The 23419-nt window shown below is 47.8% G+C and overlaps 1 protein-coding gene across 2 annotated transcripts in view; it reads left to right on the forward strand.

Annotated features, from left to right (window-relative positions):
• Window positions 1-23419, forward strand: part of MBD6 (methyl-CpG binding domain protein 6) — a 78018-nt gene that overhangs the window by 25031 nt on the left and 29568 nt on the right. For both annotated transcript variants that reach the window (XM_040425745.1, XM_040425743.1), the window contains exons 2-7: window positions 9051-9224; window positions 9841-9977; window positions 10766-10868; window positions 11256-11424; window positions 12880-14568; window positions 15630-16330. In XM_040425745.1, the coding sequence (XP_040281679.1) occupies window positions 9865-9977; window positions 10766-10868; window positions 11256-11424; window positions 12880-14568; window positions 15630-16330 (2775 nt within the window). In that variant the 5' untranslated portion in view covers window positions 9051-9224; window positions 9841-9864. The remainder of the gene's footprint in view (window positions 1-9050; window positions 9225-9840; window positions 9978-10765; window positions 10869-11255; window positions 11425-12879; window positions 14569-15629; window positions 16331-23419) is intronic.

Below are 23419 nucleotides of genomic sequence, written 5' to 3' on the forward strand. Positions count from 1 at the left end.
TGTCCTCATCCACCCTAATCACAGTGTCCTAATAGAAATTGAATCTCTCCCGAGCTCTGGGATATATATATATCAGTCAGACACCTGGTGTTCTTGCAATATTGGACTTGTAGGCTCGACCCTTACCAGGCAGTGAGATTGGGATCTGACCTCTGTGGTCAGTCGTGATGTTAGCAGTTTTGGGCATTTCTGCAGCACTGTACAACAGTCCCTGTCCCCGTTAGGGTTCATAATGCTCCTCCATATTAACAGTTCCAAGTTAACCTATTGCTATGTCTTTAGTGTGTGGGGGGAAATGCAGTACCTGGGGGAAGCCTGTACTGTAGAGAATACTTACCTTACAAGGTAAGTAATTCTCCTGTTCCCCGTACAACACTCTCTGCTGCCACCAGTTATGGCAGGCATGCATATATAAGACACAGAGCATTAGCAAAATCACTGCATTTCTAGGGGAACACACTGACCCCAATGACGGCTTATGACATATTAATGCCAGACCCCCTGTGCGAAAAAACCACAGCATAGTGCATGTACACTTTTCCAATTTGTTCTGCGTGGAAATTCACCTGCTGTGAGCATTTTCAAATTCGCAGCATGTGAATTATATTTGTGGTTTTTAAATTAAGGGTAAGATCTGCAGCAAACCGGCATCAAATTCGCACAACAAATTTTTGCTCTGGTTTGGATGCAAAACCACACGGACATTTGTGCACCCGTGTGCAAATACCCTTAAGGGTCCTTTCACACGTCCGCAAAATGGGTCCGCATCCGTTCCGCAATTTTGCGGAACAGGTGCAGACCCATAAATTTTTAATGGGGCTGGAATGTGCTGTCCACATCAGCGTTTGCGGATCCGCACTTCCGCATCCGTGCTTCCGTTTCCGCAAAAAAATAGAACATGTCCTATTCTTGTCCACAATTGCGGACAAGATTAGGCATTTTCTATTATAGTGCTGGCGATGTGCGGTCCGCAAATTGCGGAATGCACATTGCCGGTGTCCATGTTTTGCAGATCTGCAAAACACTTCTGCGGACGTGTGAATGGACCCTAAAGAGTATTTTTTAGCAGAATCGAGCCTATTAAACCAGGCATACCGCCTGATAGTGTTTCTCCTGTGGATTCAAATGATACCTTATTTATGTCTCTACGTGCGGCATTTGCAAAAAATGAACGTTTTTCTTTAATTTGCAGATGCGGTCATTGGAGCACCAAGAGGCTGGCTGGAGCTCTCGGAGCACCATATTGTCAGCAATGGCCACTCCACCCATTCCCCTCAATAGACAGGGCCAGACATCTTACCTGGCCCTGTATTTTTTAACCTGCATTGTAGTTCCGGGTACTTGCGCAAGCGCAGAGAATCTGCTACTGCAGCACCTACTGCGCATGTGCTAACGATGTCGGTGTAAAGGCTGAAGAGGAGATGCTGGCTTTGGACAGAGGAGTCGAATAGATCCTCTGAGCACCTCTTCTCAATTCTTCCAAAATGATTTTTTTGTAATTACATTTTTATTAAAGACTTTGCAGTATAATAACAATATAATGCAATATAGAAGTAACTTGCACAACTAAGTATTAAAAATGATTTTTTTAATAGATTTAACAGTGATCATTGCAAGATCTGAGCGTTGATTGTGCAGCAGAACGTTTTCAGGTTCATGTAAATGACCTTTTGAAGAACCATGCGAGGACGGCTGGCACCTCTCCAAAGTTCAGCCCGATGAGAGGGGCAGGAACAAACAGCATTAACTTCCATTTGATGAAAACTCTTCGCCGGGTTAAAATGAGCGTAAATGTCAACTTTAATCCAACTCAGAGACTCGCATCATATGAGACATTACAGGCGAGGCGAGGAATCGGTGGTCGGGGTAGAGCCGTATTTTTTTTTACTGTGTGTCCCGGGTCATAGTCCTAATGCAGAACCTACCACATCCATCAGGTTTGCCACCAGCCTTTTTAATAAGAGGCTTTTTGTCCATGTGACTTCATTGTGATCTGTGACCTTATGTGCATACAATTTAAAGGGACTGTATCACTTTAACAAGTGGCATTTAGCATAATACAAGGCACTTACTAATGTATTGTTATTATCTATATTGCCCCCTGTGCTCACCTGAATCATTTTTCTATCACATTATACACTGAGTGTATCCATGGTTACGACCACCCTGTAATCCATCAGTGGTGGCCGTGTTAGCACACTAGGAAAAGGCCGACGCCTTTTCCTATAGTGTACAAGCAGGACCACCGCTGACGGATTGCAGGGTGGTCGTAACCATGGAAATAAGAAAAATAAAAAGCAGCAGCAAACACACTAAAATAATACTCCCCACCAAAGATGAGCGAATTTCATATTTTGAAATTCATTCACGCTTCGTTTACTGCTAAAAGGTGAATTGCGTTATGGATTCTGTTGCCACGGACCATAAAGCAATTCTGTGATGGAATGTATAACCTTTAGAGGCATTCCGTTATTCATTCCGTCATAATAGAAGTCTATAGGCTGCATAACGGATCCGTCCGGTTTAGGTTATGTAGGAGAGGACTCCCCTGCATAACGGAAACCGGACGGATCCGTTATGCAGCCCATAGACTTCTATTATGACGGAATGAATAACGGAATGCCTCTAAAGGTTATACATTCCATCACAGAATTGCTTTATGGTCCGTGGCAACAGAATCCATAACGCAATTCACCTTTTAGCAGTAAACGAAGCGTGAATGAATTTCAAAATATGAAATTCGCCCATCTCTACTCTCCCCCTCTATCCCACACCAATCCAGTGCAGACGCGCCTGCAGGACCAGCGGTCCGTATATCCAGGTGGTCAGTACGTTCTCCATGCAGTGTGTGGCTCATTGATGTCAGTAGTACTGCATGTAATATGTCATTTCTCTATATTAAAAAATATACTTCTGGGGGTCTGTTGCATAGTAACAGCCCAGGTAGCACCAAGGTGACCACCATATCTGTGCTCAGTGCTAAGGTACCTCCACGTGGCATGTCAATCCAGAGTTAAAAGAAAATCCACATTGAATCAGAATCTGAGGATTTTGTTGGGGATTTCACCCTTGTGAATTGAAAAGGCAGAATGAAATGACGTGCAGCAGATTTAAAGGGGTTGTTTCATTTCAGCAAATAGCATTTATCATGTAGAGAACCTTAATACCAGGCACCTACTAATGTATTGTGATTGTCCATTTTGCTTCCTTCGGTGGCTGGATTAATTTTTTCCATCACATTATACACTGCTCATTTCCATGGTTACGACTACCCTGCAATCCAGCAGCGGTGGCCGTGCTTGCACAATATAGGAAAAAGCACCCCCATGGTCCTGGCCACCAGAGAGGCCGGCGCATTTTCAAGCACGACCAGTGCTGCTGGATTGCAGGGTGGTCGTAACCATGGAAACGAGCAGTGTATAATGTGATGGACAAAATGAATCCAGCCAGCAAAGGAAGCAATATGGACAATCACAGTACACTAATAACTTTCTCTACATGATAAATGCCACTTGCTGAAGTGACACAACCCCTTTAATACCTCAGCAGTGTGTGGTTGAGATGTCCTAAAACCTCACCCACTCTGATGCTGATGTTAGGCCCTGTTCACATATTCCGCTGCCTGAACCCGTCTGATTTCTGCTGTGGCGTCTCAGCTTGCATGTCGCACATACCGCATTGAATAGAGCTGACGCACAAGCGGACACCTGCTGCGGTTTCCAGCAGCATCCTCCCGGACAGAAAAAAGGATACGTGCCTTCTTGTCACAGCCGCATGGACTGCATTGAGAGCAGTGGGAGGCGGAGGTTTGTGGTGCGGAGTCCATGGCGGAGAACGCTGGCAAAAACTTCCATGTGCAGATTTTTCATGTGCATTTCTGCAAACATACCCTTAAGAGTTTTTTTTGATGTAGCTAAGGAACAAGCAGTACATCCATTACTAATGAAGTAGCCACATGTAATACTTCTCTCCAGTCTTATGAGTCACACTGCAGCGCCAAGCAATGAGATTCCGGTAAGTCCCTGATACATTGGTGAGGAATATATAGCTGCTGGAAACTGCAAGATGATTAGAACAGAAGTGGATTTTTACTAGAAATAAGAACAGACATATCAATCCTTAAAGGGGTTTTTCCGAGACTTAAATACTGACGACCTATCCTCTGGATAGATCATCCGTATCTGATCCATGGGGGTTCAACACTCGGGAGCCCCGCTGATCAGCTGTTTGTGAAGGTACCAGTGCTCCAGTGAGCGCCGCGCCCTTCTCTCGGATTTCCTTAGGCAGAGTGACGACACGCTAATCAGTCACATGGCCTAGGTGAATGGCACAGCCGCTATACGATGTACGGTGCTGGGCTTGGTGAGCTGAGAGAAGGCTGTGGGGCTCACAGGAGCACCTCTGACGTCTCAAACAGCTGATGGGTGTCGGACCCTCACTGATCAGATACTGATGATAGGTCATCGGGATAAAATTCCCAGAAAACCCTTTTAACTATTAAATGAGAGATTTATGGGGTGTTTATAAGTGAAATATCCCTTTCAGATTGCCTGCAGGGTTTAAAAGAGTTATCAAGTGTGTAAGCAAATGCTCTCAAATACTTCGTAGACCATCAATTAAAAAAAATCTAGATAGTCCTTCAAAGGGTTTCCCAGGATGTTTATACTGATGGCCTATCCTCGGGGTAGGCCGGCAGGGGTCTGGCCCCCTCACCTTTAGGTAGCTGGGGTGATGAAACTCCCCAGCTCTGTGGATTGTGCAGTGACTTTCATGAGCGTCCCCACCTGCCATTACAGCAGCGGTGCGGGGTCAGTATATCACCTGTGAGGGATGTTTCAGAAATCAGATAACTCCTTTAAGACCAGCTTCACATCGTGGCAATTTTATTTATTTACCAGTATTTTTGGATCCAAGATGAAGCAGAAACTTTAAAATAAAGCATTATCCATTTTTCCTGGCTGTAGACATTCCTAGTTTTGTCATTCACTAGAATATGGCAGTAAAGGCCCATTTACAGGGGGCAATTGAGGCAATTCTTCGGAACGTAACACTTATTCGCGATAATTACCACTGTAAATGCGCAGCTGTTCGCCTGACAAGCTAGCCTGTCTGTTGGGTGTTCGCATCTTTTGTGCTGCCCCAGTTTATTGGCAGCCTATCGCCTGTGTAAACAGCAAAGTGCAGCTGACAAGTGATGACACCGTATGGGGAAAAACGGAGTAGCGATCATTCATCCCTGTAATGAAGTGATGGTGGCTTGATATAAATGAATGTTTTCTCTATAGGCCCATGCACATGCTCCCTAAGGCCTCCTTCACACGAACGATACGGATTGGCTCCGGATGCGTTCAGTGAAACTCGCACCATTTTGCAAGCAACTTCAGTCAGTTTTGTCTGCGATTGCGTTTAGTTTTTTACGTGAGGGTGCAATGCGTTTTGATGCGTTTTTCACGTGTGTGATAAAAAACGGTAGGTTTACAAACCGCATCTCTTAGCAGTCATCAGTGAAAAACACATTGCTTCCAGGTGGAATGCGTTTTTCACTGACAAACCATTCACTTCTATGGGGCCAGGGCTGCGTGAAAAACGCAGAACTGATGGCGTGAAAAATAACGCTCATGTACACAACCCACTGAAATGAATGGGTCAGGATTCAGTGCGGGTGCTATGGTTCACGTCACGCATCGCACCCGCGCAGAAAACTTGCTCGTGTGAAAGGAGCCTTAGGTCATGGATTACCACGGTAGTCGATACAATAAAAACTGGATACCAACCAGGGCTGTGGAGTCGGTAGATAAATACTCCGACTCCTCCTCCGTTTTTGGTACTTCCGACTCCTCTGTATTTAATATGCGAATGTATTTTATACATTCCTTGAAGGAAAGAAAGGCAGCATACATGTCATTACCACAGAACTACTGGCTAGGAAGCTGCTGCCTTCTCCTTTGTGTGCTGATCTTCTGCTGAAGATAGGGCCGTGGGGGGATCCAGGAAGGGGCATTTATTGTAAAACATGATTTTCCTAGTAGAATCCCATAGTCATGTTTAAAGTTTAAGCTAACAATCTGAGTCTACAAGTTTTTATAGCCTTTAGCTGAATGACAGCAGTTTTTCAAATGGTTTACAGCTTCAGTCTTGAACTATTGACCATCCATTCCCGTCACTTATACAAGTGTTTAGTCCTGCAAAAAAACATATTTCCTTAATCAGTTATCAGTGAGAGGCTAGGTTAACCATGGGCGTTACGTTCCCTGTAACAGCGGAACACAACACAATGGAAAGTATAAGTATTGCCGCTCCTTAACTGTGCGTTGCGTGCCATATAGTGAAGCATATGAAAAGCATGCTTTTTCACGGTCACTTAACGTGTTCGTTTTGCGGTAACGTGACGCACTGCATGCATTGGCCTTTATTCTTACAGTAGAGAAGTACCGTATTTTTTGCAAAAGTGGGGGAAAAATAGCAGTGCGTCTTATGGGGGCGAATGCTGCGACCGTCCGGTGAATAGGCTGAGAGGGAGGAGGGGCTAGGGCCGGCATCTGTTTCTGTAATGGCAGCGGGGCCCGGTGCAGTCACTGTATTCTACTACACCGGGCCCCGCTCACTGTAGTATACGGTAATCATATCTAACTTGTGGGTATTGTTAAAGTATTCCAATCATCTTAAATCTAGCGCTGTACTACTTACAACTAACTTCTTGGCAGTCAGGAGGCCGGGCGGGTGCTCGTAGCGTAGCTCACTACTTCACGCGCCTGCTCCGCCCACTTTATGAATGAAGCAGGCACCGGGCCCCGCTGCCATTACAGAAACAGATGCCAGCCCCCATTCACTACACAGGGACACTGTTATGGGGGGATCTGTGGATGACACATGAGATAAGATGCTATATATGGGCCACCCACAGATGCCCCCATAACTGTGCCACCCACAGATGCCCCCATAACTGTGCCACCCACAGATGCCCCCATAACTGTGCCACCCACAGATGCCCCCATAACTGTGCCACCCACAGATGCCCCCATAACTGTGCCACCCACAGATGCCCCCATAACTGTGCCACCCACAGATGCCCCCATAACTGTGCCACCCACAGATGCCCCCATAACTGTGCCACCCACAGATGCCCCCATAACTGTGCCACCCACAGATGCCCCCATAACTGTGCCACCCACAGATGCCCCCATAACTGTGCCACCCACAGATGCCCCCATAACTGTGCCACCCACAGATGCCCCCATAACTGTGCCACCCACAGATGCCCCCATAACTGTGCCACCCACAGATGCCCCCATAACTGTGCCACCCACAGATGCCCCCATAACTGTGCCACCCACAGATGCCCCCATAACTGTGCCACCCACAGATGCCCCCATAACTGTGCCACCCACAGATGCCCCCATAACTGTGCCACCCACAGATGCCCCCATAACTGTGCCACCCACAGATGCCCCCATAACTGTGCCACCCACAGATGCCCCCATAAAATACGGTAATTAATTAGAACTTTTTGTGAATTGGGACATTTTAAACTTGCTTTTTTTTATTTTTATTCCAATTTAAATCTAGTAGGAGTCTGAGTCGACTCCGACTCCAGGTACCCAAAATTGCCTCCGACTCCAAAAGGACACTTTTTTGCAATCATTACGTGAATGGGTCTGAATAAACCCTCTTTCTATATCGCTTCCTATAAAAGTTTTCTAGAAAGGGTCCCACAGAAGTAGATCAGTAGACAGCTAATGGCCACAAAGCCACCGGTCCACCGGCTGGCACTACCACCGCTGCGGAGCCTTGGCACCCTACACTCACTTGCTGTTATTGATACTTTGCAAATGTCACTTCTCACGTTGCCAGCGCTCTTGAAGGAAGAGAAATTCCTGCACATCCTTCTCTGTGCACTTCTCCATCATTTCCCAGTACTACACTTCCATTAACCTCCAGTTCAGGACGCTCCGCATGCCAAGATGTGGTGTGAAAGTGAAACCCCCGAAGACTGTCTGAAGTCAAGGTAAGCAATTCCTCTGGCTGATGAAGGGTTAATTCCAGCTGACCCCCTCCTTCCCGGCTCCTCCTTCAAATGCCTTTTCTGTCTTGTGGGAATGACTGCTATTCTTCCTGAGGGTAATAAATATCAATTTACTGGCTGGCAGGCTCTTTGTCCTGGGTATTTCATCTGGTTGGAGGCGAGAGAGTGTGGAGGATGATCTTCCCCCTCGTCCACTCCCTGCCGTGTCTCTGCAGTCGCACTCCACACCGACATAAGCACCTTACTATCACCGCCAACACAAATATGGCAGCGGAAACGGCCCCGGGCTCTCAGCTCGAGTCCACAATACCGGTTCCTGCCCGGATGTTTCTGCAGGGGGGTGTAATGGAGACCTGCCGGTAATCCGATGGCTGAGGGCAGAGGGAGGGTATCGCATGCAGTTCTGCGTATGACTGCTTCCAGAGCCATGTGATAATGAGGATACTGAGGCTGCCGCCTGCATAGCCTTGTATAAAGGAGTCCTAGGTAGCAACCCTGCCACCAAATGCAGCCTTAGAGGGTGAGTATTGAGTCAGTGAAAATGGTGTGTCCTGCAGAGCTGCTGGCATCACGCAGGACTACAGTTCTTTTCATGATGGCGAGCGGCCCCTGTGGGCTGTCGTGAACTTTAGGATAGATCCCAGCTATTTTATAGCATGAGTGGCTTCCTAATGCTGAATAAGGGTCCATTCACGCGTCCGTGGAATGGGTCCACATCCATTCCGCAATATCCGGAACGGGTGCGGACCCGTTTATTCTCAATGGGGCAGGAATGGATGTGGAAAGCACACTATGTGCTATCCGCATTTCCGGAGCGTGGCTCCAATCTTTCAGTCCGCAGCTCCGAGGAAAAAATAGAGCATGTCCTATTCTTGTCCGCAATTGCGGACAAGAATAGGCAGTTCTATGGGGGGTTCCGCAATACACCACGGATGTGAATGGACCCTAAATGGTATACAGTACATGCATTCTTCAGATCTTTGTAGCTTTTTTTTTTTTTTTCATTTTCCACTTCATTTTTTTACAGAAAAAATGGAACTCTAGCAATTCTTGTGCCGTCATCTCGCAGCTCTGAAGGAACACTAAGGGAGCAGGTGAAGAGTACCTGACTCTGCCTCTTCCCACCGCACAGTGACTGCGCCATGCCGGGCTGTGAGGATCGCATGCAGACCTAACGCCCATACTGTGCCGCGATGAGCAGGTAGGGTTCTTCACAAGTGCACGATTTCATGCCACAATGACACTCAAATCCTTCAGCAGCTATGGATTTGAGAACAATACTTCCATGTGCTGACGGTGGACAAAGCCTTATGCATGACTGAGTGGAGCAGTCAGGACACATTCCTGCCTGGATAAAGGTTCACAACTATGGCAGATGACATTACGGTGGGACATTTCCTTAATAAAGTCAATTGTTTCCGCCTGGTCACAAAACATAAATGGTGTGTCCGCTGACAAGTGGCAATCTTAAAAGGCTTGTCTGGTGGGGTAAAACTTTTTAGAAAATGGGCAGAATGGTTTCTCCTACCGTTCTAGCACTTACTGGGTCCCCGCCGATCCCGTCTCGACACAACGGAAATGGCAGCTCGGCCAGTAATTAGCTGAGCGGGCTTTTCTTGTGTCAAGATGGGACCGGAAGTGAAGAGTGGCACGGGATAGGTGTGATGACCAATGTCTTTTTATTTATTTTTATTTTTTTTATACATTTTTTTTAACCCATTCTGCCCGGTGGATAACCACTTTATATATATTTGACTGCTTGTCACAGTAAGTAACTGTCTGGAGTTGGTTTGTGATGTTAATATTTGGTACGGTAGGTACAAGAGAGAAGAGAGAACAAAATGAATGGCGGCAGCGAAAGTGGAGGAGGAGATAACTATGGAGGGGTCCCGATGGTCCAGGTGCCCATTGGTTGGCAAAGGAGGGTGGAGCCAAGCACCGTGGTCTATATCAGGTAAGTTCCTCTCAAAACGTTAATAACTTATTGCAGCGTTTGGGGCATGTTCTGTATGTAAATTGCTCAGGGGTGTATAACATTCTTTACATATACTACAAAAGGAATGTAGATATAAGAAGGATACAGTGTGACATGTTCTTTATCTACTTATCTACTACTTTATTACTGTTTTATTACCAGCGTCTACATTTTTAAACTTTTTTTTTTTTCATTTCTTTACCCCATAAGAGATTTTTGCCAGCAGAATTTGGCACAGATTCCATGTAGTAAAGCCTCCGACAGTTGCACTGAATCGGCCCCCTGTCGTTCTCAATGGGTGGTCATGGCGCACTTCATGCAGTCATGGTTTATATCCGGATGGGCGCCACCAGAAACCATGGCTAGTGTCCGCTTACAGTTTAGCGCCCTTCAATGCGGCTGTTCAGTGACTTTTTTTGTTGTTGTTGTTACAACAGTAATAGTCGAAGTGCAATTCTGGGTCCACAAAGTGATTTATAAGTCAAATCTTTTTTTATTTTTTTATGTTTCTTTCCGTTCTGCTCCATCATAGGAATGGAGCAACCAAAATATCAGTGTGCCAGATCTGTTGCATGACAGACGTTAATGGTGCTCTGCAACCCCACTGTCTGTACTGGGGACCATCGTTAACCAGTCAGAAGACCACAGCCTACTGCACGTTTGTGTCTGGCAATTTTAACACAACTTGTAATGGAGCTCCATTGCGGATGTGAACATGGCCTTAATCATGTTGGTCGTTTTGGTGATTTGTCTGTATTGTGTTGCAGTCCCAGTGGTACAATTCTTACCTCTATGGATCAGTTGCGGACTTACCTAGTAACTGATGGAACTTGTAAGTGTGGGCTGGAGTGTCCCCTGAACATCTATAAGGTGAGTATTTTGCATGCCAAGATATGTTCACATCTGCATCAGAAAATAACTTTCCTGGCAAAAGTGTGAACCTAGCCTAGTGTTATGTAGGTGTAGCTGCACCTTCCTGTTCTCTATGTCTCACCTGCATGTCTATTTTTCCTCTTTCTGATCATTGCTATTATTTTTTTATATCTTTATGTATGTCGATTAATTGATTGAAACAAAATAAGGAAGACCAAAGCTCCTTTTTGCTACCAGTGAACCGTTTTCTTGTTCCCATACTTGTAAATATCCCTTTTTACTAAATCGTCTGCCCAGTCCGACATCTGGGGTATGGACTCTGTTATAATCTTCATCTTTTGAGTCCAGTGGGTGGGTGATGCATCTTGTTTTTATCTCCTCCAGGTTTTTAACTTTGACCCAAGAGCAATGGTTAAACGGCGCAGTGCGGAGGACGTGAAAGCTGAAGAGGACATGACCAAACTCTGCAACCATCGTAGGAAAATTGTAGCCCTTGCAGCTCTGTATAAAAGCATTGAGAGTACACCCCTTGCACTACAAAGTCAAGCTGCTGGTAAATGAGAATATGTCTCAGTGTAGTGTCTTCTGTTTTGATACAAAAAAAATGTATACACTTTTTATTCTTTAGTCTTGCGGGTTAAACGGTTTTTTGAGACTTAAAGGGGTTGTCCAGGTTCGGAGCTGAACCCAGACATATCCCCTTCTTCACCCTGGCAGCCCCTCTGAGATGAGGGGCTGCCTGAATCGAGCAAGGGCTTTTTCTGCAGATCTGGTGACGTACCAGGTCTCTGCTAGGCAGAGTCTTCCGCCTAGCACTGTTCCTGATGACGCCACTGGCACTAGTGGATGGGCTTTACCTCTGCCCTAGCCTGTAAAACAGGCTAGGGCAGCACTACAGCCCACCCATTAGTGCCAGTGACGTCACCAGGAACAGTGCTAGGCGGAAGACTCTGCCTAGCAGTGTAATAATGCAAACAAAAAAGCCCTTTCCTTGCGCAATACAGCGCAGGGCAAGCGAGAACATCAGAGCATGAAATGCTCCAATGCTCATCTCAGAGGGGCTCCCTGGGTGAAAAAGGGGATATGTCCGGGTTCAGCTCTGAGCCCAGACAACCCCTTTAAAAGTGGTTGTTAAGAATTTTTTTTTTCTATTTGCACCTCAGGCTGGAATACCTGTGGAGAAATCCATACTCAACTGCTCCCCGCAGCTTCGTTCTCACTCCCTGCCACTCTACTCTTGTCTTCTGGTTCATGTCTGTCAACTTCTGCAGGGGCTGGGCCACATTTGCTGCTGCAGCCAATAACTGACCTCAGCGGTGACATGTCCCCAAGCAGCACATGGCCAAGTGATGTGCCACTTGGGATGCAAATAAAAAAAAAAAAAATCCAGTACACCCCCTTTAATTATTGATGACCTTTTCTCAGGTCACCAGTAACGGTCTGGCACCCTCACCGATCAGCTGTTGGAAGGGGCCGCGGTGCTTAGGCAAGCACTGTAACCTCTTCCTCGGCCTGTTATAACACTTTTATTGGCTACCTGGCGGTTTTGCAGCTCAGTCCCATTCAAGCGAATGGGATTGAGCTGCAATACCAAGCATGGTGTAGTGCTGTGGCCTGTCAAGCAGCTGAACAGTGGGAGTTCTGGCAGTAGGGCCCTCCTACGATTGGATATTAATGACCTCTCCTGAGCATAGGTCATCAGTATATTATCCAGAAAATCCCTTTTAAATAAATATTTTTTTCGATGACTAAAATAGAATATTATAAAACAGTATACGTCATTTCGGTGAGTGAATACAACAACTTAGAAATGACATTAGAAAATTTTACTTATTACTAGACATTTACTTATTACTAAACCCAGTAATGTGCCAGAACTAGTAGCCAGTACGGTTTTCAGTCATAGTAATCATTAGTAATGATAAAATCCAGTGACATAGGAGTGTGGGTGAGGTGTCTATGTAAAATGTTTACATTTCACACTTTTTTACTCTTATTTATTTGACAGGATGTGGCTCAAGTCAGAGCTTTAATGCAACATCCACCAGCCCAAAGATGGGGCAACATCCTTGTTCCCTGGATCCTGACATCTTCACCAAACTGATGATGGAAAAGGCCCACAACATGTCTGCTCACCACTTGGAAAAAACCCTGGATCACAAGTCAGATACTTTCACTCCCCACCCTGGAGAAAGGTACTCAGACTTGCGATCTAACCAGCGGCCTGCCTTACCTAGACAGCATAGGACTTCTCTTGGCGAGTCCTATGCCTTAAGGAACTGTCCACCAGTGCCATCAAATGGTAATTACGAGGTGTTTTCAAGGACTCCACAAGCCATATCTCACGAACTGAGTACCAGTTCTTTTACACAAGTTACGTCTTCCCAGAATCGGCCTTCCTACCCCTCATGTAGTCAAGAACTTTCAGGCCTGTCCCCCAAACCATTAGCTCTTAATTCCTGTAGTTTTGTGCCAGGTGGCACCTTCAATCGGACGCTTGATGAATCTATTCAGGGCCCACAGCGATCATTTGGGCCCACAGCGATCATTGAAAAAGATCCACTGGGTATTTTGGACTCTCACAGCTGTAGGCAACCTAGCCCAAAGCACCGTGTATTGAACTCTCCTCCCTTAATTCAGTCTCAGGTTCCCTTAATAAACACTTACCCTACTTCTGAACACAACCCAGGCAACCATTCATCCACAGCCCTACCCCCTCCATTCTCTCCATTCACACGTAGTGGAGTTCTCACATCTCCTTCTACTACTAGATCCTCCATATCCTCCATTTCTTCTCCAGCTGGTAGTGTGGAGCCATCCCCTCAGCGGTCCCGCCATTCATCAGCCTCCTCTGAGCACTTTCCTGCCCCTATAAGGTCAAGCTCAAGATCTCCACGCCCCGTCAGCTCCCCTAAGCGCTCTGTGCCCCACAGTCCAAAAGCAATACTTGAAGGCCTCCCTCCCTTTGGGCAGGCCCAACTGGGATCCTCTTCAAATGCCAGCCATGCCTTAACCCACCAAAGCAATAAAACAGCACCACCGGTGTCTTTGGGAGCAGCGCAAGGCTTACTGGGCTTTCCCCTCGGATGCATATTGGGTCAGCAAGCCAGTGCTTCATTTCCTGCTAGCAGCCTTCTTACAGCAGCTGCAAAGGCCCAAATGGCTAATCAAACCAAACCTGATGCCACAGCCCCTAGCACTTTACCCAGCCGAGTGCTGAATCCCAATGCTTTGCTTTCTGCAGCTGTCATGCAAGAAGGTCAGGCCCTTACCAGCAGGACTCACTCCCAGAAAAGGGATTTATTGGTGAAGCGCAAAAGACAAAGGAATTCTCCAGGCCCTGATGCCAGTCCTCAGGATGTTAGTGGGCACAATCCTACTAGCCCTAGTGGACTTTCCAGATTGAATTCTTGTTTAAAGTTAGCAGGAACTGCGGGGCAACTCGAGGAAGACATGGGAAGATCCAAAGTCATTCATTCGCACTCTGTTTCTGGTCATGCTCCCCCTTCACTTCAAATGCCTCGTTCATTAGTAGAGGAGTCCCCATGCCAAAGCAAAACTCCAAGCCTGTCTCCTGCTTCCCAAGATATCAGCAACCATCTTCTTGGCCTTGTAGGGCAACTAGTCCAGACTTCTACAGAGCAGAACTCAGGGACTTATTTCCCACTGAAGTTACCATCTACACCCACTAGCGCAAGTAAGTTGTCTTTACCTTTCATCTTTTTGGTGGTTACTTTGTGAAAATATCACACTTTTTGAGACTTATTTCATCTATTTAAAATTGCAAACATATACTGTGAGGACCTTTCCCACCCAGCACACGTCTGTCTTAGCAAATACTTGTGTTCCACATAAAGTAACAATTCTGAAGCAAATTTTCTTAAAACTCTGTATCTGATATTCTTTCTAAACAAATTGAGTTACCATTACTGTCACTGACTGGACTATGTGAGAGTTTGCAAGGCAGTGCTATCATTTTTTATGTACATTACCAGGCGGAATAACAGAGGAACAGCACAGAGTTCTCTGACAAGATACTCCTGAATTTTTTTTTTTATGAGTGCAAATAGTTACTAAAACAGAGATGTCAGGGGAGTCGCCAGGTTCTCTTTAAATCCTGCACATACGCTTGGAGAGTTTGAGAGCACAACCCTCTCTGGAAGCTCTTCTCCACTAACTTTCAATAATTCATCTGCATGGAAGGAGCTGTAGATGGCTTGATGGAGACTGGTAGCAGAAAAGGCTGTGTTGCGGTCAGTGGACAGCCATGGCTTGTATGTACAGAACAGTAGATCTAGTGTCTGTACCTAACCAGACATGACGGGGGTGTCGGCTATGTAATATAGCCGTTATATTGGAGCGGGCTCAGCTACTGAGCCCACTCCATACATTACTTGGCAACCAATGATGTACATATGCATTCAGTGGCTGCTAAGAGGTTAAACTACACTATGTAGTTCTGCGGGAACTGCAGGTTGTTCCACGGGGCCTCTATGTAAGTCCATGGGATATATATACCCGATCTCACCAATTATTTCAAATAATGAATGCATGGAGTCGACCCCTTTTATGTGATATAATGTGCAAAGTATCCTGTAGTTTTACTATCCGCATTCTTATTTTTGTTTTAAGGTGGAATTTTCCTTTCTTAGATAACTTGTACTTGTAACTTTTATTCTTAACTTTCTGACATGATTTTAAAAAAGATTCCTATATAAGTCATCAGTTGCATAACCAATGTTTTCATTTCTGTTCTAGCATCCTCTTCTGTCCGACCCAGTCAGTCTCCAGTACCAAAATCTCCTGTCCCTAGCCTGCCCCAGAGCCATGTTGCAGACGGCAGCAATGAGATGCCATGTTCTCTGACTAATGCTGGGGATAGCTTCCCCCTTTTGGGACACGAGCACGTCATGCCATTTTCTGCTACCCCTGCCCTATTAAACTTAGCAATGCTGGGGTCATTGCCTCTTTCCCTCAGCTTAAATCAGCACCAACAGCTTCTTAACCAAGGTTTGCTCAATTTACTTTCCTCCTCTTTAATGGGTAGTACAGAACTTGGCCTGTTGGGACTCCAAAACCCGCCTATGGCGTTGCCCTCTGCCATGGGTGATCCTGACTCCAGTGCTGTACAGGCTTTATTAATGGCATCTCTACTACATAATCCTCTTTTACCACTCGGAGGGCTTGGGTTACCACAGCTCGATCTTCCACCACAAAACCAACAGCAAAGCGCCCTCTTGTCATCCCTTGCACCTTTGTTGGACGCTTTGCCTGCACCGCAGAATGACACAACTGAGAAGCATGAGGCATCAATGACATTGCCTGAAACGTTCCCTGAAAACGCCCTTCAGCCATTGCTATTCCCACCGGTCTCTGCCTCTCCAGCCCTTATTGCTTTGAATTCTGCACTGCTGGCTGCCAGTCTTGGGGCCGTTGACTCCTCTGCCTGCCCTGGACAGGTAAGATTGTTTTTATTTCTATTATGGCATCCTGATTGGTGGTTTGGATTATAATTGGTATTCAGTTTTTATATGCAGATCACATAGGAGTTACAGGGTGTTCAAAGATGCTGTCTGCTTTGGGCAGTCCCTTTTTCTTTAGAAGGGTTCTGCCTGCAGTCACCACTAGGAGGAGCTAACTGAAGACACATTTATACATCTTTCTTTGCACTTGATATGAAATGTTTATACAGTAATCTCCTGCTATTTTAACACCATTAAAGCTTTCGTCTGGCTCATTACATTAAAAAAAAGGCTCATAATAGTGTCAAATAATAAGTCATTCTCACCTTACTGATCCCCTGCTGCTCTTCTCCTGGCATTTTGGTAGGTGAGGTTTTTGAAGGGGTGTTCCTACTAGGGTTGTTTCGGGTACTGAAATTTTGATACCGAATCAATACTTTTGTACCGGTTTCGATACGATACCGGGATTTCCATTTTGTCGATACTGGGCTAGTATTACAGGACTCCAAGTTCCCTCAGCAGCAAAGGGGAGAAGAAAGCAGTCTCTCCCTCCCCCCCCCCTGTGCCACCGCTGCCAATGAGGAGAGACAGGAGGAGAAAGGGCGGGCGCACTGCGCCACCAATGAAAGTTAACTTCTAATACAAATAAAGGAGGCGGCAGAATCACATAGCTGGCACCCTGCCTCTATGACAGGGCGGTGCGATCAGCCGCAGTTAACCCCCCAGGTGCCGCATTGCCACAGTGCGTCCTTCTCCCCCCCCTCCCCAGTATTAAAATAATTGGATCATTGGTGGCAGTGGCCACAGGGTCCCCTCCCCTCCTCCTCATTGGTGGCAGTGGCAGCTTCTGATCGGAGCCCCAGCAGTGTAATCCTGGGGCTCCGATCGGTTACCATGGCAGCCAGGAAGCCACTGAAGCCCTGGCTGCCATGGTAATCTCCCTGCTGCTGTGTGCACAGGGCAGCAGGGAGAGTGTGAGGTCCTATTACCCTAATAGAGCTCTATTAGGTTAAATAGACAAGAGATTAAAAGATCCCAGGTTCTAGCCCCTAAGGGGGGAAATAGTTAATAAACAGTAAAAAACAAACAAAAAAAACACACCAAAATATTGAGGGATAACTGTCACATTTTCATAAAAAAATAATAATAATTTTAGCATATGTTACTGCTGCAGCAGCATTATGCATAAAGCAATCTTTAGTTACTTCACTTACCACTGTTTTCATTGAGTTTTCCCCTTAGTTACGGCTGTTTTGAATCCTACGTTTTGAGGATCTTCTCAAGATGGCTTCTCTGCCAGTTCTCTGAGGCCAAAACTGCATTCCCTCAGGTCACATACAAACTTGCTGTAGATAGCAGCTTCCTGCCAGCCAATCAAATTGGATTACTGAGACACGCCTCCTCACTCTGAAGCCTAATGCAGGCATGCAGTGTGAAGGACCGCCCCTCTGTCTTCCTAGCCGGTGACAGACGAGCCATAGCAACGGTCTTTTAAGGAAGCAGTGGAAAGGGACAGAGGACATTAATGAAAGCTGTTACTATAAGGTAATTACAGATCTTCTGACAGTCATTGACATACTAACTCAGGTATATATGCCTAGCTCCAAAAAACTAGCAAATAAAAAAAAATTTCTCGTGCATGGCATTGGGGGACACAGCACCATGGGTATATGTCCAACTACCACTAGGAGGCGACACTAGACCTAAAAAGTGTTGGCTCCTCCCCGTTGGGCTATACCCTCTCCACAGACACTAGGCAGCTCAGTTTTGTTCTAGTGTCCATAGGAGGCAGACCTGACCTGCTTTTTTGTGCAGGTCATCCTGCTACTTTTTTATTTTATTTTTTCTTTAATCATTTTTTCTTTCTCTGCAGGTTTCGGCCTGCGGCAGGGGTGGCTCCATCGTGTTCCACTTTAGTTGCCCCCCTGCAGGCGCGTACTCAGGTACCTGGCAGCCACCCAGTCCCCAAATCTGCTTCCGCAGTGGAATTCCGGCAGTCCCACGGTTCCCGTGTTGAGTCCGCCGAGGGGGTGGTTACTGCTGCGCCTGAAGACGTCTGAGGGTGAGTATGTTAGATTAGGGATCCCATCCTCCTTCCCGGGCCTGGACGGGTTCCCCCCTCATGTTCCCTACCCGGATACATGATACAGCTTTTATTGCTGTGGGACAATGCCTTGCCTCTGATAAGCTGCCTTGCCTCTGCTGCTGATAATTCAGGCAATATCCTGGCCCCTGAAGCCCCTGGCCTTCCGTTTTTTCTCTCCCTGGGGGTCTCTTCCTCAGCTCTCTCCCCCACCTGGCCCCCGTTCGTCGCGGCAATTCTGGGGCACTATCGCGGTCGCGGCCGTTCGCTCCCGGCCGCGCTCCATTACTTTAGTCCCCGGCTTTTCGGGCCTACTAGGCCGCAACTCCCCGCCCACTTTCTCTCTTCCCGGGCTTTTCTCCGTCTCCTCCCCTCCGTGGGGGGAGCCTGGGAGGGGCCTCTTCTGCCTGCCAAGCCGGCCCCAGGTTCTCTGCTCTCTCTGAGGGGCGGTTCTTTCTCCGGCTGTCGGCTCCTTCTTTCTCCGGTCGCTGGCTTCTGCTATCTCCGGTCGCCATCTTCTGCGCTCGATGCGCTGCACAACTCCTGGGGTCCGGTAGGCAGCCTCTGGCTGAATTGCTCCACAGGCCCCTTCCCTCTCTCCCCTCTCTATTGCTGCATTTTCCTGCAGCCCTGCCACCTGAATGTGGTTTCCTGCCTACTATATAGCTGCTGCAGCACCTCTTGGGAAATGTTGTTTCCGGGGTTAGATAGGTCAGCCCTGCTGCTCTATGGGGCCTCCTCTCCCAGCCTCCGTATCGGATCGCCACGATTTTCGTGCGTCCGTTGTCTACGGAGGTTTCCACGTGGTAGGGCCCCCCCCTCCCACGCGAATGGGCTCTCTCCATGGCGATCCTTCAGTCCCTGGCGGATTCGCTGGAGCGCTACCTACAAATTGCGGTCTCCTTCCCCCCTGAGCCACGCGCACGCTAAGATACAGGGTCCCGCAAGGAGTAGCCCATGGACCACCCTTGGGTGGTCTCAACTAGCTTCCACCCCTCCCCGGCATCCTCGGGTCCCCTAGGACAGGCCGGAGCCTGGTGACGAAGCCTTCTCTGTCAGTTGCCTCTGGGGACACCTCTGCACCGATTTCCTCGGAACAGAGCATCAGGCGGTCTTCCACCGTGCAGAATCCCTCTGCGTGGTCAAGTCAAACGTGCATGGTGTTACCTACCCTACCAGGTTTGGTGCCCCTCTGGTGGACTTTCTGATGGCGCCCTCCTGCCTGCACAGGTAATTACCGCACAGGTAAGGCAGCCGTCACCGTGCTTAGCAACTGGGACACCTACGCGGTGTCTCTGGTATGTACGCCCTCGTAGGCTGTGCACGACAGACCTTCCTGGCCCCTATCCAGGGGCTATGTTCTAGGCAAGCTGATAATTCAGGCAAACGCCACTTGTACGGTTGGCTCCCCTTCTCGGCCTCTAAAAGTTCTTTTGTAATGCCTGTACCAGAGAATACAGGCCGGCTTCTATGCCATGGCGATTACATCTGTCTGTTTCCAGCTGCCTTATTACTTTCATAGGTAGAGCTCCTGCTGACTGGTTAGGTGTTCCATGCGGCACTATTTCCCCCTACCGGGCGAGATATACAGGCCGCCTTCAATTGCCGTAGCAATTGCACCTGTCTGTTTCCAGCCACCTTGCTCCCTTCCTGGGCAGAGTCCCTACACCATCTCCTGATGCTGTATCCAGTATCCCTGGCGGGCTCTATTGTTCCGTGCGGCACTATTTCTCCCTTCCTGGCGAGATATAGAGGCCACTCTCAATTGCTTTGCAATTGCCTCTGTTTGGTTCTAGTGGGCACCAGGCTGCCACCTTGTGCCCTTTATTTTTATTTAACCTCTCTATCTCCAGGAGCTGTTGCCGTTGCTTCTGTCTGGCCTTATGGTGTACCTTGCGGCACTATTTCTGCCTTACTGGACGAGATATTGAGGCCACTTTGTAGTGCCGTTGCCACTGCAACCTCATCTAGAGTGCACCAAACAGCCATCTTCCTCCCTTCTTAGGTGAGTTCCTGCACCGTCTCTGATGCTGCAGTCGTTACGCCTGTCGGGCTCTATGGTGTGCCATGCGACCCTATTTCCCTCTTTTTAGGTGAAATAGAGGGCATTCTTCAGTTGCCATTGCACTTACCTTGTTGTGGTGTGCACCTGTCGTTCCTTGTGGTACCATGTGGCCCTATTTTTCCCTTCCCGAGCGAAATATAGGTGCCATAGCTAACGTGGCAGCCGTTGCACTTCTTCTCTGGTCCTAGGGTGCTCCATGTGGCATCGCTCTAATCTTAGACCTAGTACCTCGGCCATCTCCAGATGCTGTACCCATTGCACCGGTCTGGTCGTATCTCTACACTACACAGCCTCAATTCTACCTTACAGGTTGAGGACCTGTACCCTCCAAATGCGGTCGCATTCCTGGATGCTGTGGCTTTGTTTCCACCCTCCTTAGTGTGCAACATGCAGCCACCTTACCTCGGTTTTCGGCGTGTATTTTTAGTACCCACGTGCTGGGTCCTATGGTGCAATCTGTGGCCCATACGGTTTCTGTATTACTGGGTGCTTCCTTCCCCGGGCTCTAAGCGGATGTTGGTTACTTCCCTTTTCGGCATCCTGGTTCAGCACGCATATGGTAGCCATATCTGGCAGGGGTGGGCCAGCCCAACCTCCTCCTTGTCTGCCTATTTCTACTTCTGGTGTACGTAGCTTGCTGAGCACCGGCCGCTGCAGCAGTTTTCGGCCATCACTTGATGTCCTCCGCCACACGGAATCCTCCTGGGGTCAGCGACATATCGACGCTGGACGTCCTCCCTGATGAGTTAGGGACAGAACCACTGAGCGTCACACACCTGCCTGGTAGGTGAATTTTCTGCTGATTGCTCTGACATAGGACAGGGTTCCGTAGTTCCTTCTGGGTCCGGGTGTTCCCTTATTTCTATGCTTAGTTGTACTATCTATCAGAGGGCAGTCCTTTGGGACCTTGCTATTGTCTTCGCCCATCTGGTACTCTCTCACCCTGGGAGCCTTCTGTATGTCGGTCGCAGCTGGTTTCTACATTTCGTGTAGTCACTCCCGCTTCTTTTATAGCGACTTCACCATTCCTTATGCATATGGGCGTCTATTGTTTTAGTGGTACAACCCAAGCCGCTGTATTTGCCCTCCCCGGGACAATGTATGCTGATTGCTAGCCACTATTCTTTGAATGGCTAGTTGTCCATGGCCAATTCCTTCCCATGGGGGGGTTCTTTTCATTTTTTCTTGGATATTCTGGTTTTTGTTGTCCTCTGGTGGTTCAGTTCCTGGTTCCTTGTGAGCCCATTGCGGGTTCTCCTTTCTGGAGTTCCTGTCACCGTTCATCTGTTCACACAGATTCTGTAGGATTATCGTTGTTTGGGAGGGGCCTGGGTTGATTGTTTCCCTTGCGGGTTCCAATAGCCTCTTGGACCTCATGGGATTCATGTCTGTCTTCCCATCCTCCCACTTCAAGTACCTGGTGTTGAGTGGTTTAGTGCTACGGTTTGCATTTCCACCTCATGGTCTCCTTCGGGAGGGACTTCCTCCTGTTTGTAGAGCCTTCCTCCTTTAGACTTTTGGGAGTACTCTCCTTCTCCTCCCATGTCTCTCAGTCCAGTGTATCCCTGCTGAGATTTCCTTTCCCTGCATCTCCCTGATACTTCATTTGGCCGGAGTTCCTCCGGTCTTGCGCTTCTCAGCGATTATTTTATTTTCAGGGGCTCGTTCCTCGTCTCCTGGTTTTGGGATGCAGGTCTTCTCTTATTTTTTTCTTTTTACCTGGCCTTTACTTCCTACCCCCTCCCTTTCCAAGGGTTGGCGGTTTCCCTTAGCGCCTTTGGGAGTTTTCTCTTTCCAATAGGACGTTTATCTTCATCACCTGCTTCGCGGTGGGGGGGGAGTCCTGCTCCCTTCATATGTGAGCCTTGCTATGGCTTCCCTCTCTCCAGTGTGCCCCTGCTGAGATTTCCTGGGCTTGCATCTGGTTCCCTTCTTCCCTGATAATGAGTTTCGCCAGAGTTTCTCCGGTCTTGCGCTTCTCAGCGATATTTTGTTTTCAGAGGCTCGTTCCTCGTCTCCTGGTTGGGGATGCAGGTCTTGTCTTTTCTCTCTTCCTGGTTTTTACCTACAACCCCCTCCCCTTCCAGGGGTTGGCGGTTTCCCTTAGCGCCTTTAGGATCTTTTCCTTTCAATAGGGCGCTTAGCTTTTTCACCTGCTTTGCGGTGAGAGGAGACCTGTCCACTCACATGTGAGCCTTGCTATAGCTTCACTCTCTCGTTTGGCCTTCAGTGATTCCAATTTCCCTTGCTCCCCTGGCCCTTCAGGGGTTGACCTCAGGGTGTTTGTGCTTTCGCCTGAGACAATTGGGATGTTGGGTGGATCCGATACGCGATGCTGTCCTACTTTCACTCCAGCCTTCGGCTGAGCTGGGTGTTCCTTTGCCTTCTTCTTGCATTTGGGACCTTCTCCCAGGCATTTGTCCTGGGGTGCTGGCAGTCGTCACTGTGGCCTCCTTGGAGTTTCTCCCTTGTTATGAGGCTTCCTGCCTATTCCATGCTTTTCTCCTGTTGGGTCACATGGTTCTCCCGCACCTGTATGCCCACAGGTGGCATGGTTGTTCTTCCCACCCTCGGGGACTGCTTTGGGACGTCCCATGGTGCTGTGTCCCCCAATGCCATGCACGAGAAAATTGGATTTTTTGTACTCACCGTAAAATCCTTTTCTCGTAGTAGGCATTGGGGGACACAGATCCCTCCCTATGTTGTTTTACTTCCGCTTCTCCGGGCTGGTCTCTTGATCTTTCCCGGTACGGGAGTTGTTGGTTCCTTGCTTTTCTTCTCTCTCCTACTGCTTTTGGTACAAACTGAGCTGCCTAGTGTCTGTGGAGAGGGTATAGCCCAACGGGGAGGAGCCAACACTTTTTATGTCTAGTGTCGCCTCCTAGTGGTAGTTGGACATATACCCATGGTGCTGTGTCCCCCAATGCCTACTACGAGA

This window comes from Bufo bufo, chromosome 3 (genome assembly GCF_905171765.1).
Source record: "Bufo bufo chromosome 3, aBufBuf1.1, whole genome shotgun sequence".
In the NCBI taxonomy this organism is placed as follows: domain Eukaryota; kingdom Metazoa; phylum Chordata; class Amphibia; order Anura; family Bufonidae; genus Bufo; species Bufo bufo.